Genomic DNA, 16121 nt, shown 5'->3' on the forward strand with positions numbered 1-16121 from the left:
TGTTATAAGGGTCAGGCAAAGAAATGTTTAGAAAGCACTTGGCATGACTGCATTGCTGAAAACCCAGTAGCTGTGATGTTAAAAAAAAGAAAGAAAGGAAGAAAAGAAAACCACTTGTTTTGGAGTTCCTCTGGTCAAACTAAAGGCTTTGAGAAGTCCTGCAGCTATTATGTTTTCACCCAGGTGTCTTGGTTTGACGAAGGAATACTTTTTTTCTTGGAACACCAATTAACATTCTATAGAAGACACACATTCTGTTGAACATGACCTGGATGTTGCTATGATGTGACGGGAATATACTGAACGATGGCTGAGCACACACGAAAGGTTGCCCCTTTCTGAATTCCTGTCCCAGAACCCCTGAGGGTCTCTGCTGAGAAGAAAGTCACCCCCTAAGAATCAGCCTAGGGACCAAGAGCCATCCACGGGACTGCAGAGGCGGCATCTCCTTTGAGAGGGGGCTACACACACACACACACACACACACACACACACCGGGCACAGATTGGCTGAGCACAGCCTGACAGCGTCGCTTCCTCCCGGGGGGGGGGGGGGGCAGGGGGGCTCCAAGCAAGACTTTTCCTGCCACTTAATTAAGCCTGTGCTTGGCTCCTCAGAGACGTGCGATTCAGACAGGGCCGCCTTTCTCCCGTGAAAGCTGGCTTTCCCCCGCTTCCCTGTCTCCCTCACATGGAGCCCTCCTTCCTGCCCTGCGTGCCTTTTCCTGTCTAGACCTCAGGGCTGGATCAGCGGAAGAAAAGGAAAATGATCATATTGCCGTGCCAGAGGATTATTTCCATTCCCTGGCCCCGGCAGGCAGCTTTGGGGTGTGCGGCAGCGTGTGTGTGTGTGTGTGTGTGTGTGTGTGCGCGCGTGTGCACGCGTGTGCTCAGGAGCTGAATGAGAGTGCGGTTCTGTGTGCGTGTGTCACAGGTGTGAGTGTGTGTGAGGGAGAACAGTGCGTGCGAACCTGAGAGACTGTGATGAAGACGGGTGTGTGTGCACACATATGGGCGCACACACGAGAGAGCGCGTAAGGACGCAAACCAACAAACGAGTAGAAAAGAGGAGGATGGGCAACATAATAAAGCCAGAAATTAAAATATAGGCCACACATCAAACAAGAACAAAGTATTCTCCCGTTTGGCAAGGTTCTGGGAAAATAACACTGTTTTCACAAACGTTTTGTACAAAGACCATTTATTCTACAGGTGGTGGCTTTGCCATGAATATGAAGCATTACCAAGGGTGTTGGAAAAAAGCCTGGGGCTTGGTCAGGAATTCCTATCTAAATCTTGGCTCTGTCATGTACTAGCTCTGTCGACAGAGCTCTGGCACCATGCCCCTCCCCTGTAATGTGGGGCTGCTGACCTCTGCCCTGCCCTGCCCTGCTGATAGGCTGACCATGGAATGAGATGGTGGCAGCCACAGAGAGCCTCACGTGGATACCACACAGATGCTACGGTCAGATGGCCTGGGTTCGAATCCTGACTCCACCTCTTGCCAGCTGGGCACATTAGACTCTTCCTCCCTGTGCCTCAGTTTCTTCTGTTGTCAAATGGGGATTAACAATAGCACCCCAGAGTTGTGAAGTTGAGATGTTTCATATAAATGTCTCCGGAGGGTGCATGCACCCAGGAAAAGTTCAGCAGTTATTAGCTTTTATTAAATGTGGATGCAGCTGGTAGCTGAAAAATCCGGGTCCTATTTAGAGGTGACTTGGATGTGCCCTTCCCTTGAGAAGGACCTCATCTCCTTGAAGAGATAGATCGGTGTAGCAGCCCAGAAACAAGTCTGATGTGGTAACGGTGGAGAAACTAATGCTTTTTTAAGAGTCTTCAGGAACAGAAGACGGAGGGGCATTTGGACCCCATCATTTTCTGCCCCCTCCTCAGTTTTGGTAACAGGCACATTAATACATTCACTGGACCAAAATGGTGGAATTAGAATGTCCCAGAGAACAAGCACAAACTGGATTCGGGGAGTGAGAACCAACACGTGGCTACAGGTGAGTCACTGCCCGTCCTTCTGGTCTGCAACCCACAAGCGTATTGGACTTCTGGGTCTTGTCCCCTCCCCCTTCCCGGGGCCCTGGCCCCCTTGACCTCCCAGGCTCAGAGCAGATCTCTCTAAGAGAAGCCCATCTTATGACTTGGCTTTATTTTCTTCATGGCGCTTTTCACTTGCATTTGTGACCTTACGTGTTTACTGCCTGCTCTGCTGATGAGAATATGTGTCTAGTTCCTAGTCACGGTCCTGGGGCCTAGAACAAAGCTGGGCACATGTCACATCCTTAACTCAAAAGCCGTGGAGAAACAAAGGACAGAGAAACGTTTAGAAATGTTCGTTACCTGCCGAAAACCGGGTTGAGGGTGTTGGGGATGTAGTGGTCTCGATCTTCAATTACTTTTTTGCCCAGTGTTATTTTTATATAAGGGTCACACTGTGGGGACAAAACAGATGGCATGCCGTGTCACCATCGGGTGCAAGTTCAAGGCAGTTTCCAGGGCAGACTCAGGTAGCCTCCACACCCGCTCCCACACTGACGAAAAGGTGGCGTCCGCGCCTCAGTTGAGGTCTGAGCAACACGGCCCTTGGTGCAGCAGACCGCCAGCCGCCTTCGGAGAAGTGGTGAGGGGTGAAGGGGCGGCGGCAGGGAGGAGGCACCGCGCAAATCTCCTCGAGGTCACATTTGTAAAATGAGAAGCATGAACCAGAGGAACCAAAGCCCCTTCAAGCTTTCGGATAAATCCCCATTGGGACAGTCCTCCTGAATACATTGCTTGGATAGAGTATCTTTCCCCTAGTGAGATAACAGACGCCCCAAAAGAAAGAACATGACAATTATTGTGGCTGATGACTGTAATTATCTTGCTACAGGAGAAGGCCCCACACCCAAACTCTTACCAGGCCATTGTTGTCTTGGGGCTGGAGCTCTAAGCCTCGAACAATGTAAATCCTAACCGTGCATTCCTGTGGGACGCTGTCAGGTAATTCCCGAAACTGTCTGGGAGGGGCCGGCACGCTGGGGTCATCCGACAGGGAGTAGATTCTAAAGGAGCCCTAAGAGAGAGACACACAGATATCCTCACAAGGCCCCTGGTGACCCGGGCGGAGGACTCCTGCCTTCCCCTGCCACGTACATTCTGGAGCAGCCACAGGGGCTGCCTTTTCATGAAGGGAACAGTGTCTATTACACTATACACGTTTCCAGTAGGGAAGGTAAAATGATGATAAAATAAGTATTTAACTGATTACAGAGAAGAAAGGGCAGGGCAGAAACAGGAAGACCAGGCACAAATCGGGGCCAGAGCTGGACCGGTATGGTGGCAAAGGAGGTGGTGAGGAGTAAAACCCTGCACATATTTTGAAGATAGGAATCAAAGTGATTATTTTTTATTTTTTATTTTTATTTAAAACAATTTTTTTAACGTTTATTTTTGAGAGAGAGAGAGCGAGCACGAGTGGGGGAGGGGCAGAGTGAGGAGACACAGAATCCAAAGCAGGCTCCAGGCTCTGAGCTGTCAGCACAGAGCCCGACACAGGGCTCAAACTCACGAAATGTGAGATCATGACCTGAGCCGAAGTCGGACGCTTAACCGACTGAGCCACCCAGGCGCCCCAAAAGTGATTATTTTTCAACGTTTATTTATTTTTGGGACAGAGAGAGAGCATGAACGTGGGAGAGGCAGAGAGAGAGGGAGACACAGAATCGGAAACAGGCTCCAGGCTCTGAGCCATCAGCCCAGAGCCTGACGCGGGGCTCGAACTCCCGGACCGCGAGATCGTGACCTGGCTGAAGTCGGACGCTTAACCGACTGCGCCACCCAGGCGCCCCAAAAAGTGATTATTTTTTAAACCGAGTAAAGTGCTAAGGGTGATTTCCCTTTTCTGGTGTCACCCCTGTAAGCCCCCTCCCACCTCCCAGGCAAACTCCTGTTCATCCCTCAGGTCTCAACTAAAAAGTGTCTCTTCTTCCAGGAAACCTCCCTGATTGCCTCTGGGTTGGATGTGTCTTCTGCGCTCACCCCTGCTGCAGCACTGACCTCTGCATCGTGCTTGTTTACTTATTGTCTACATTCTTCATGAGACTGGGAGCTTCCTGAGGGTGGGGACTGGGTCTTGTTTATCACTCTGTCTCCAAGACCTAACACAGGGCCGGGCATGTCTATGGGGCACCATAAATGTTTTTTGAACGAGTGAGCCATCAGGCCAGCTTGACAGGCCATACATCGTATGCTGAAATGAGCTTAATTAAGTACAAGAGAAAGCACTCAAGTTGGATTCCAAACATGTGGGTCTTAGTTCCAGCTACACTCATCCAGCAAAGCAGTGTGAAGTAATAAGCACTTACTACTATGTGTCGGGCATCAGGGACCCCAAAATGAACTCAAGGAACCCGGTCTGGCACAGGGATATTAGATAGGTTTGATTCTTAGGCCTTCTTTGATTGCTTGCTGGGAAGCCGCAGTGAGAAGGATGCCGAGAACATGGGTAGGGTAGGTAGGGTATAGTGTTCTGATCGATTAGCAATGTCTGCTGTTGGAAAGGGTTGGGAAGTAGCAGCACAGGTGCCTGGGATTTGCGGGCTGTGGTCGGAGGGAGGGGCGGTCACGAAAGCCATACTCCCAGTGTGAAAGGCGCTTTAATGGTGGCAGGAAGCAGACCTGTGGGAGCCCAGAGCGGGAGTGAGTCACTCTGCCAGAAGCAACCAGGGAACACTTCACAAAGAATGTGACACTTGAGCTGACCTTGAAAAGGATGAGTAGGAGTTTGTCAGACCACAGAGAGGGAAGGCAGAAGAGCCTGTCCCAAGGCTCCCAGTTGTGAGCAGACGAGGTGTGTCTGGGGCCTGGGAGAGGTCCTTGAGCAGCAGCGCACCAGGGCGAGGGAGCAGAGGAGCTCGGGGAAGGCCAGCTCCGCCTTAGGAAGGAGTTGGGACCTGAGCCATCGTGGAAACCCGACATCTTTTAGGAGTCAAGAAACATGATCATGTTGGGCTGCGTGGGGAATGGACTGGAGTAGGGCAGAAAGGTCAGGAAGTTGCCTGGTGGTCCTGCTGGAAGGCGGGGAGGAGGCAGTGGGGGCAGGGAGCAGAAATGAGGTCTTGACGACGCTGAATCTGCAGGACTCAAGCTTGGATGGCACAGGCAGGATGACGGAAATGTACTGAGAATGGCTTTGAGGCTTCTGGCCCCCACCCCATGGCCCGTTTTCTTGTCACCACCTTGTAGCATCCTTCAGATGTCAGAGGACATGTCCCTGCCCCAGAGGCTGGCTGTCCATTATCCTAGGTCTCTAAAGAAATTAAAGGTGGGGGCGCCTGGGTGGCGCAGTCGGTTAAGCGTCCGACTTCAGCCAGGTCACGATCTCGCGGTCCGGGAGTTCGAGCCCCGCGTCGGGCTCTGGGCTGATGGCTCAGAGCCTGGAGCCTGTTTCCGATTCTGTGTCTCCCTCTCTCTCTGCCCCTCCCCCGTTCATGCTCTGTTTCTCTCTATCCCAAAAATAAGTAAACGTTGAAAAAAAAAATTAAAAAAAAAAAAGAAATTAAAGGTGGATTTGAAACAGAACAGAAACACACGTTGCTCACCTTAAACTCTCCTACCACAGAAGGATCTTCATTTTCATCGGATTTGCCTCGATACAGTTTGAAAGTATCCGAAAAGTCGGTCAGGCCGCCGAATTCTGTTACATCCTCCAGTTCACAATCATATACCTGAAAACCATCAACAGCTTCTTAATTTCTCATTAAAATGCAGGAGGGGTCTCAACCAAAAAGACTGGCAATACCAAGTGGGCGTGAGGGTGTGGATGCAGCAACAGGAACCCTCACATCGCTGGCAGGAATGTAGAAGGGCACAACCACTTGGGGCAAACATCTGGCAGTTTCTTATTGAGTTAAATACCCAGTGACTCTATGATGCAGAGACTGCATTCCTAAGTGTTTATTAAGAAAAATGAAAACACGTCCACGTCCGCATGATATGAGAAGGTCTGAAGCAGCTTCATCCTCAGGGGAATGGATACACAAATCGCAGTATATCCGTACAATGAACTGCCACTCAGCAATAAGAAGGGACAGAGTACCGATACACAGGACAGCGTGATGGATCTCAAAACAACTGTGTTGGGCTAAAAAAGCCAGACACACACAAAATACATCTGGTATAAGCCTATTTCTATGGAGTGTAAAAACAGGCCAAAGCAGTCTATGGTGATAAACCAGATCAGCTGTCTCCAAGAGGGATGGGTGATGGTGGATAATTGGCTGGAAGGGGTGCACAGGAGCTCTCTGTGGTGATGGAAATGTTCTCTGCCTTGTTTTGGGGGGCAGTTTACACGTAGACGCATACAACTATCACAACCCATTGAATGGATTCCTTTATTGTACATAAATTATACCTCCATAACAGAAACAGGAGAAGAGGAGGAACAAGAATGAGAATGAGGGAAGAAAGGAGGGAGGAAGGGAAGGTGGTTCGGGGACTGATCTACCTGACCAGTTTGATCATTTTTCCAAGTTAGTGGTTCTTTACATGCTGGTGTTTCTTGAGCTGCACTGAGATGTTATGATAATAAGGTGAAAATATGTGGAGGTTTTACTACTTTGATGGGGAAAATCATTTTAATGGCTAGATATTTCTCATTTAAAATTTTTTTTCCTCCCATGCAATGTTCTGAAAACTTTAGCATTTGCTTCTACTTAAGCGCATTAATTATAGCCTGAAACATGGAATGAAGAATTGGAAACTCAAAACATTAAACCAGGAGATCACAGATGGCCAGATCTGCCTAGCTCAACAGTTCACCTTCCTCCTGGACACATGTGTCCATGGTTGTGATGGTATGTTATACCCATGTAACAGAATCAACTTTTCAGCTGGTGAAATGGATGCCTGCTTGGAGGACAGGCATGTTGACATTTCACACTGTTCTGTAAGAGCATGACTTTTAGGGTTCCTTGGGTTGAACTGGATAATTGTTGGCCTAATTAGTGTGGTGCCAACCCATTCCCAACCCTCTGTCAGATGCCCCCAGCCCCAAAGTGGCAGTCACATAACCATAAATCAACAGCTGTCCTCAAGCTCCTGGAATCTTGGCAAAGCCAAAGCCTATTGCAAGAGGACTCTCTAGGAAGCCAGAGGTGCCCCGGGCCCCTCCCCATCACCTCCTTTTGTCTTCTACTTAGCTCTGCCCATGGTCAGTTGCAATGGATGCGATTCCCTCACCCACAGCAGCACAGGCCCAGGTACCTTGAGTTTGGAATAGCCCTTCTGAAGGTATTGTCCACATTTTTCATGTTCCCCTGTGGAAGCATAAAATTTGCTCCACCAGTCAACGATTTCTTCCTCCTAATGAAAGACATCAAAATGGAAAAACCTTTATTTAGTATTGACGTGGATTTCCAATCAGTGCAGGAAAACCCATATGTAACAGGTAAGAGAAATAGGTACTTCTGAACCTGAAACAGGGGAGATGATAGGATTTTTGTTTACATGTAGATTCAGACTCAGCATTCACGATTCTTCTACCCAGAAGCTACAGGTGAAATGACCATCCTTGGTGGGATCTAATGCCCAGAGCTATAATAGATTCTTTTTTTAAAAAATATTTTATTTATTTTAGTTTTAGAGAGAGAGAAAAAGCATGAGTGGCGGAGAGGGGCAGAAGGCTAGGGAGAGAGGGAATCTCAGGCAGGCTTCATGCTCAGTGCAGAGCCCCACATGGGGCTAGATCCCACAACCCTGGGATCATGAATGACCCAGCCGAAATCAAGAGTCAGACGCTCAACCTGCTGAGCTACCCAGGTGCCCCTAGATGATTTCTTACAGCCTATAGACACAATATATTCATTAGTCTGATTTTACTTTTTTAGCCTGTTGACTTGATATTTATATATACAAATTAATTAGATAAAACTTCCCTTATATGTTTTCCACTATTTCATTTCTTTAGTCCTTATAGCCAGCAATGCATTATAAAACAAAGCTAAGCTGAGACGTGAAAAACTGGTTCTAATTCCAGTCCCATCCTTTACGTGATAAGCTGTACTCTCACATTATAAGCCACATCGGCTTGGGCAAGTTATCCAACATCTCTGAGCATCAATTTCTTCATCCACCGAGTGGGTAAGAGCACTACCTGTCTCCATCTACTTCAGAGAGTTGTTTTGGAAATCAAAAAAGATCATTAGGAGAAAGAGCTTTAAAAATGATAAAATGTAAAACACAGTAGGGAGGCATTATGGGTCATTTAGACAAGTGGCTCCCAACCTGTCCTTGGGGTTTCTAATTCAATCAGCCTGGGGGAGTCCTGAGCATTCAGGAATGTTTTCTTAAATTCCACAGGCGATCCCATTGTGCGGTCAGTGTTCAGAACCTCTGGTTTAGACGGGTGGCTCTTGGTTGGGCAGAGGGGATAGCATATCAGAGTCACTTGTACAACAATTTAAAACTGCAGAAGCCTATAGTTTATTAAAGGCTGCTATAAGTTCCACTCAAATTTTTTTTTCTTTTTTTTTTTTTTTCAACGTTTATTTATTTTTGGGACAGAGAGAGACAGAGCATGAATGGGGGAGGGGCAGAGAGAGAGGGAGACACAGAATCGGAAACAGGCTCCAGGCTCTGAGCCATCAGCCCAGAGCCCGACGCGGGGCTCGAACTCACGGACCTCGAGATCGTGACCTGGCTGAAGTCGGACGCTTAACCGACTGCGCCACCCAGGCGCCCCAGTTCCACTCAAATTTTTAACAAGAATAGAGCCTCATCAGACCCACCCATTGTTTATTTTAATATACCTGGGAAAGAGTGATCTTGCTGGGGGGAAAAAAAACAGTGTCACCTGTAACATAGACTCTTAGTCTGGGTAGGGGCAGGGAAGGAACACTCAAGAAAAGCTATTTCCTTTCTGTGTACCATAGACATGCAAACACACACACACACACACACACACACACACACACACACACTATACAGAATTATTTCCCCTTTATAGTCAGTAAACTAAGCCTGGATTTTAAAAAGTTTCTTTACATATCAGCTATAGGCAGAAAATCTAAAATGAATCTTAAATCTAGCAAAGTGTGTACAATAGTTACCTTTTCTGTCAGCTGTTTATCACATATATGCACAGGAAGAGGGCAAACCGTGTCAGGTCACACAGATATGGAGACCCCATGAGCATCAGGTTTAAAGAGAAAGAGAGAAGGAGAAATTAATTTTCATGCATGCTTTAGATGATCAACATTTTGATGGATTATTTAACGTATTCAAGATGATCTCATAATTAAACACACCTTCCTGGTTTCTTCTCTGAAAACGTGCACATGAGTTACAAATAGTATTAAAATGGAAGGGTTGGAGGTAGCCACCCACATCCCATGTTCTCAAGGGTTAGATAATCTCATTGTCTGCCAGCACAGTGGTCACAAGACGGGAGGGATGGGGGTGCATGGAAGTGTGGCCACTTATCAGTCTGCCCCCAACCTTTCATTTCACTTAGCTCCTAAAGTATACCCCAAATTGGCCTTATTCTTATCTCTTCAAAAACTCCTGTCAGGGGAAAATCATGTCTAGCATGGCTGCAACATCATCATGTAGCTGCCTTTCCTTGCTTTTTCCCCATGCCTCTGTTACAGCACCAAATACAGATGCGTCCATCAACACTGTTCGAAGATGTCAAGTTTCTCATGGTCAAATGCTTCCATCTGAGCTTCTGCATGGAGAATCCACCCCTGATCTCAGGGTGCATCCAAGAGATGAGGGAATGGTGAGCTCGGATGCTGGGCTTGAGTTTTCTTTCCGTGCCTGCTGGTTGTCATCCAAGTTCACCTTCAGGGGCAGTCTGAGGAACTGCTATCTAGACCCCCTTTCTGAAATCCTAACTTCATTTCTTATGTGAGGAGACAGTAGCTCCTCATTATAGGCCCTTCCTGCAGCTGTTGTATGAGGCGGCCACAGGGCTTCCTCTGTTAAGTGCCCCTTGGTGTTTTCTGATTGGCGTTTATTTAGTACACAGCATTGCCAAGAGAGGCAGAGAGATAGACAGATGTAACAGTTTGTTATATTAGATTCATACCAAAGCAGGATTAAAGGTTAAATCGCAGCCAGATTGAGATTTTGGAGAGAGGGACTTTATGCCAAAAGTACATTCACATTCTGAATGGTTCCTGAATTTTTTAAAAAGATTTTTAAAGTCTGTTTATTCACATCTATTTTTAGCTATTTGAAATCATTTCCAAGAAGAGAATAGTTCATGGTTTAAAAAGCGTGACTCAAAACAAATGTCTGGTTTTAAAAGTTAGGATTAATATGGGAGAATTTATTCACGCCCATTTACTCAGGAGTTCATGTGGAAAAGGGATGCGAGCATCTCAAGAAGCTTGCTTTATGGTATCTGCATGGCAAGAATCTCCCGGGGCTTCAAACAATCACATTTGCTGAAAGATCACCTTTCACTCCAAAATCTAGTATTAGAAGGAATCTGAAAGGAGAATTCAAGTCTTTAGACCAAGGTCCCCATGGTCCCAAGCAGCTTCATGCATTTTCTCATCATACATACATGCACTGTCGTTGGAGAAGCCATTTTGCTGAGTGCTGTTGACATACTGCTTAAACACTGGAATTGGAAGGTAATTGTTGAAATGGCCATGTAGGAATGCCCATGTTATCCGGCTAGCACTTACCAATTTGCCCCAGGCACCACCTTTCTTGTGGTAATGCTGAGCCCATTTAAGAACTCCCAGAGATCCGGGGCACCTGGATGGCTCAGTCGCTTAAGAATCTTTGGCTCAGGTCATGATCTCATGGTTTGTGAGTTCAAGCCCCATGTCGGGCTCTGTGCTGACAGCTTGAGCCTGGAGCCTGCTTTGGATTCTGTGTCTCCCCCTCTCTCTGCCCCTCCCCTGCTCGCACTCTGTCTCTCTCTCTCAAAAAGAAACATTAAAATTAAAAAAATAAAAAGGAACTCCCAGAGATCTCACAGGGCAACGGTGTGAGTTTCTGTGAGCACAGGACAGTCACCCAAAGCCCTAGCCTCCAGCTCACATCAACAGCAGTTAGTTTTGACTTACTCTCTCAATTTACCCAGATTAGTGGTAACGGACATACATTACACATATATCACATGTACATGTAATGCACGCACATCATGTACATGTAATATAGGACATCAGCAAAGTTGTTATTATTTGCTCTTCCAAAGCTCAACTTCATTCATTTGCCTTTGCCGAGATGTGTACTGTCTTCCCTAATGAATGGGTGGAGTCAGTTTTTGAGGGGAGATTCCAACCGGCCTTTCCTAACACAATGTGCCTCAGCTAGGTGTTAGCAGAACAAGCTGATTAAAGTCATGTACAGTATAGTAGTCCCCACTTATCAGCGGAGCATACGTCCCAAGACCTTTAGTGGATGCCTGAAACTGCGGGTGGAATTGAACCTTGTATATATTACGCTTTTTCCTATATACACATACCTATGATAAAGTTTAATGTATAAATCAGGCACAGTGAGAGATCAACAATAACTAATAATTAAATAGAACAATTATAACAATATACTGTAATAAGTTTTGCGGCTATGGTCTCTCTTTCAAAATATCTTATTGTACTGAACTCACCCTTCTGATGATGCGAGATGATAATATGCCTAAGTGATGAGACGGGTGAGGTGAGTGATGTAGGGGCTGTGACGCAGTGTCAGGCTACTATTGCCCTTCTGACAGAAGGAGGACCGTGTGTTTTGGGACAGTAGTCGACTGCAGGGAAAGTGAAACCTCAGATGGGGGGCGGGGGGCACTGAACAATGGTGGTTCCGAGTGCTACCACCTCCAATCCTGTTCCGCTGCAACTCAGATTCTATGATGTAAACTAACCTTTCACAATGTGTTGTTCCAGTAGCCCAGTCATCGGTCAACTACTGTTACGAAATGAGTGACAATATCAGCATAGATTGGCCTTGATTCTTCTTGATCCCCCATATGTAGGGCTACCGAGGACACAGCAGGCACGAATAAGAATTGTTTGGCGATGGAAAGTAAGAAAACTGGAGACAGGTTACAGAACAGGATCGAAAACTGCCTTTTTCCTGGGCTGTTGTGAAAATGTATTATCAATCAAGGTTCTTAAGTATACAGTACTTAATTTCTCCCTAGGCCACCACTGTTTTGGTGGGAATATGTGAGGTCATTTGCAAAGCAAATGTGGTGTTTCGCAGATTTGATATTGTCATTTATGACTGTGGAGGATTCCCAGGGAACAGAATCAAATGCACTGCGATACAGAGCTGGCTGTGGAGACCACATTTCATATGGTCCAGTTGTTAGTGAGCTTAATGAAGTGGGAAGGAAGTGAATTTTTTAAAAGGCACTGTTTATGGACATAACATATTAAAGTGCAATCATGTGCATTTTTTGGCCAGTTTGCACATTAAAACATGCTGTGAAAGTCCATCCTAAATGCCAACACAAACAGGGAGATATTTGATGTTTTCTTTTTTCTGGACTGAGACCTTTCTTCCCCCCACCCTCCCTTTCCTTCTTGTAGAATTGGCTGCAATGGTTCTAAAATAGGCTCCTGAGTGAGCATTTCCACCAATTTCTTCACCTCAAAACCACAGTGAATATAAAAATCTTAGATAACCCACACACGGGCAAATAGGGTCATTAAAAATCCATGACATTTCTACTTCATGCATGCACCCCTTCTTTGGAATGTTCAGTGCTACAAACCACTTCCTGAAATTTCTCTTTCTAGCAAATGGTATCATTCAGACTGTTCACACCAATGGTTCTCAGACCTGCCTGCACATTAGAAGCGCTTGGAGAGATTTTTTAACATACTGATGTTTACTAGGTCCCTCTTCCTCTTGGAGGGTGGGGCCTGGTCCTGGGTATTATTTTAAGTATCCCGGGTGACCCAGGGTAGAGGACATTAATCTACACAACGTCATTTAATTACTGATGAGTGTAAGATTCAGATTCTTTATTCTACCTCCATAAATTGGCTTGGTTATTATTATTTTAATTGCATTGAATGGCGGTTTGCCTGAATTCGCCCAATGCCTAGGCACCTGGAAAATAAAACTGATATTATCCGATGATCAGTTCTGAAACCTACCTTTGAAGCCAGTAATGGTTTGGTGTCTTCTATTTCAATAATGACGTCCCGGCAGGGTGGGGTAGACAGAAGGGAGGCTGCAAGACAGACAATTTCTCACCCAAGATACTTAGGAAGAAAACAGTACTGAACATTCTAGTTGAAGTTCAAGTTCAGCAGCCACAGTGGAAAGTAGACTTTACTCATGGGTAGGACTCACTGAGTGTACAGGACCATCCCTGAATGGAGACGGTGACCCAGTAACTCATCACTTTTCCCAAAACGTGATGTAGGTTTAGACATTTTCTCTTGTCTTGGACAATTAGCCCAGTGCCTGTACACAGGAAGTGCTCAAAAAAGAACGGTTCAATTGTATCAAGAAAGACCAATGTCTCTAGAGGACATGAGCGGAGAAGGAAACTCACATCGGAAGGAGCTTCAGCTTCTTAGAATCTGTTCCCAAGACACAGCAAAGCAAAGCAGGGCAAACAGTTGCACATTTCAGGCCTGAAGCTGCAGGCGGCTCATTCGGCTCCGGTTCCCACGGTGGGAGCACAGGGAAGAGGCGTCACCCTGGTTTTATGCAATTCCCAGAATACGGCTGACCCGGAACAACACGGGTTTGAACTGTGCAGGTCCACTTATGTGTGGAATTTTTTTAATGCACTATGGTACTGTAAATATATTTTATTTTCCTTATGATTGTATTTTTTTTAAATTTTTAATGTTTATTTTTTGAGAGAGAGACAGAACATGAGCGGGGGAAGGGCAGAGAGAGAGAGGGAGACACAGAATGTGAAGCAGGTTCCAGGCTCTGAGCTGTCAGCACAGAGCCCGACACGGGGCTTGAACTCACAACCGCGAGATCATGACCTGAGCTGAAGTCAGAAGCTTCACTGACTGAGCCACCCAGGGACCCCTTATGATTTTCCTAATGTCTTCTTTTCTCTAGCTTACTTTATTGTAAGAATACAGTGTATAAAATATACAACATACAAAAAATGTGTTAATGGACTGTTTATGTTATTGGTATTTAAGGCTTCTGGTCAACATGAGGCTATTAGTAGTTAAGCTTTAGGGGAGTCAAAGTTGTACATGGATTTCTGACTGCATGAAGGTCAGTGCTCCTAACCCCTGCGTTGTTCAAGGATCAACTGTATTTGTGGCTCTGGATTTTGGGATTAGTGCAAGGGCTCAGGGGTAGCCCCTGGGCTCACCAGGTTTGCTTCCAATGAAGCCTCAGCCTAGGGCACGGGTGTGGGTGAGGAGTATGTCTACCCTTTATGGAAGACAGCATTGGGCAGTCAGACATTCAATGGGAGGCCAGCACCCAGACAGAACAAACTGCAAAGCCAAAAGAACTTTCTGTTTAACCCACCCGTGTAGGACCAAAAGCAGGGGAGGGAGGACACATATTTTAGGTACATACCACGTGCCAGGGAGTGGACTAAGCCTTTTACGTACTTTATCTCATTTAATCCCTCAATAATCCTGTAGAATATGCACCATTATCCCCATTATAAAGATTAAAAAACGAATTGAGGCTAAGAGAATCCAAGTTACTCGCTTCAGGTTAAACAGCCAGTAGGAAGTGGAAGTAGATGACCTAGGGCTGTCTGACCCCAGAGCTTGTGTCTTAACACGCCAGCGCCCAGGGCAGAGTAAATGCTCAATGAAATGGGAAAGGATTAGGGGGACACTGGGGAGACAGGGAGAGTGACATTTACTGAACATCTGCGATCCTCCACTTGCTGTGCCAGCTCATTCTATATCCACGCAGCACCCCCATCCCTACCAGCAGTCTCTACATTTCCAAAACAGGCTCCCCCCAAAACTTCTGCCAGCTACAACACAGGACGTGACAGCCAGTTGGGTAGGTGTGCGGGAACACAACTGTATGCAAGCTCCTTCTTAGCAGTTCTCTGCTGTACCAGCCTCATGTAAACAAAGCCTCAAGGACAGGAGGAAAGCTATTCTGTATGCTTCTGACACTAGGCCAGCCAATTACATTCCTCAACTCTTACTCTATTTTTGGTTTTAAGAAAGTACCAGATTCTAGTCTTGGAAACATTATGCTTTGCCCACCCCATACTCCTTACGGATTTTCCTTTTTGAAGAGTTCTCTGAAACCTTGACCATATTTCACATTAATTACAGAGTCACTAACCAGGAGACCTCTGCCTGAGCCCCATCCTACCCGCCCCCCCCCCCCCCCCCCGCCCCATAGACACCAACAAGTCCACACTCGGAGGCCAGAGAAAGATTGCAGAATTTGTGATTTCACATATTTGGATCAAAGAACTTTGTCTCATGAAAGCAGCAGGGGCAATGCTAGGACAATGGTTTCTCTCCATTGAGTAACCCCAAATTAAACAATGCTGCAGTTATAGTAATCCTTGTTGCTATAAAAAAAGTTGCTATTTTAGGTACTATCAATTCAACACAAAATGCTTGGCATGGGAAATTTCTGGATAAACTCATGTAGGTTTATTTTTGCCCACGTGTGATTGTGGATTTTATTTTAGCCTCTTCTCTGAATCAGGGCTATAGGATGCTGAAACAGATGAGTTTCAGATGCTCTGTCAAATCAATACCAAACCTTCTGGAAGATTAAATAGAACTGGTTAGCAGGACAGCTGCTTAAACAGAAGACATCTGTTTCAGTCTTGAGGCACCGACGATCAGCTGAATGAATGTGTGATAGTTCCCCACGGCATCTAATCTCATGAAGCCAGGGGCCCTGGAAATTTATTCACTATGCTGACCCACTCCCCAACCCCTAACACGGACCCTGGCACACAGCAAGCTAAAAACAAGTCATTATTGAATGGGCAATAGCAAAATGCTATTCATTAGCTGTTATTTATTTGGAGCCCTAAGGTCAGCACCATGCCCCACTATCATTTACCTACGAATCACGTGACCTACGGCAGACAAGTCCCCAGCTTTTCCTCCGCGGATATAACAATGAAATAGTATCTTTCCAATGACATTGCGATAACGGGATGCGCTCATGAAGACGACAGAC

General features: G+C 46.2%; 1 protein-coding gene across 5 annotated transcripts in view; it reads right to left on the reverse strand.

Annotated features, from left to right (window-relative positions):
- Positions 1-16121, reverse strand: part of MYOF (myoferlin) — a 154034-nt gene that overhangs the window by 18507 nt on the left and 119406 nt on the right. For 4 of the 5 annotated variants that reach the window (XR_015241740.1, XM_086680387.1, XM_086680386.1 and 1 more), the window contains 5 exons: positions 13115-13191; positions 7254-7352; positions 5591-5716; positions 2908-3063; positions 2352-2443 (listed from right to left, as the gene is read on the reverse strand). Coding sequence is in view for 4 of the 5 variants with exons in the window: in XM_086680387.1 (XP_086536513.1) it covers positions 2352-2443; positions 2908-3063; positions 5591-5716; positions 7254-7352; positions 13115-13191 (550 nt within the window). In the remaining variant the exon portion in view is untranslated. Of the gene's footprint in view, positions 1-2351; positions 2444-2907; positions 3064-5590; positions 5717-7253; positions 7353-9097; positions 9110-10560; positions 10618-13114; positions 13192-16121 lie in introns of all 5 variants that reach the window. The other variant, XM_086680389.1, reaches the window with a different exon arrangement.

Source organism: Puma concolor, chromosome D2 (genome assembly GCF_028749965.1).
Source record: "Puma concolor isolate L17-30 chromosome D2, mPumCon1.1.hap2, whole genome shotgun sequence".
Classification (NCBI taxonomy): Eukaryota; Metazoa; Chordata; class Mammalia; order Carnivora; family Felidae; genus Puma; species Puma concolor.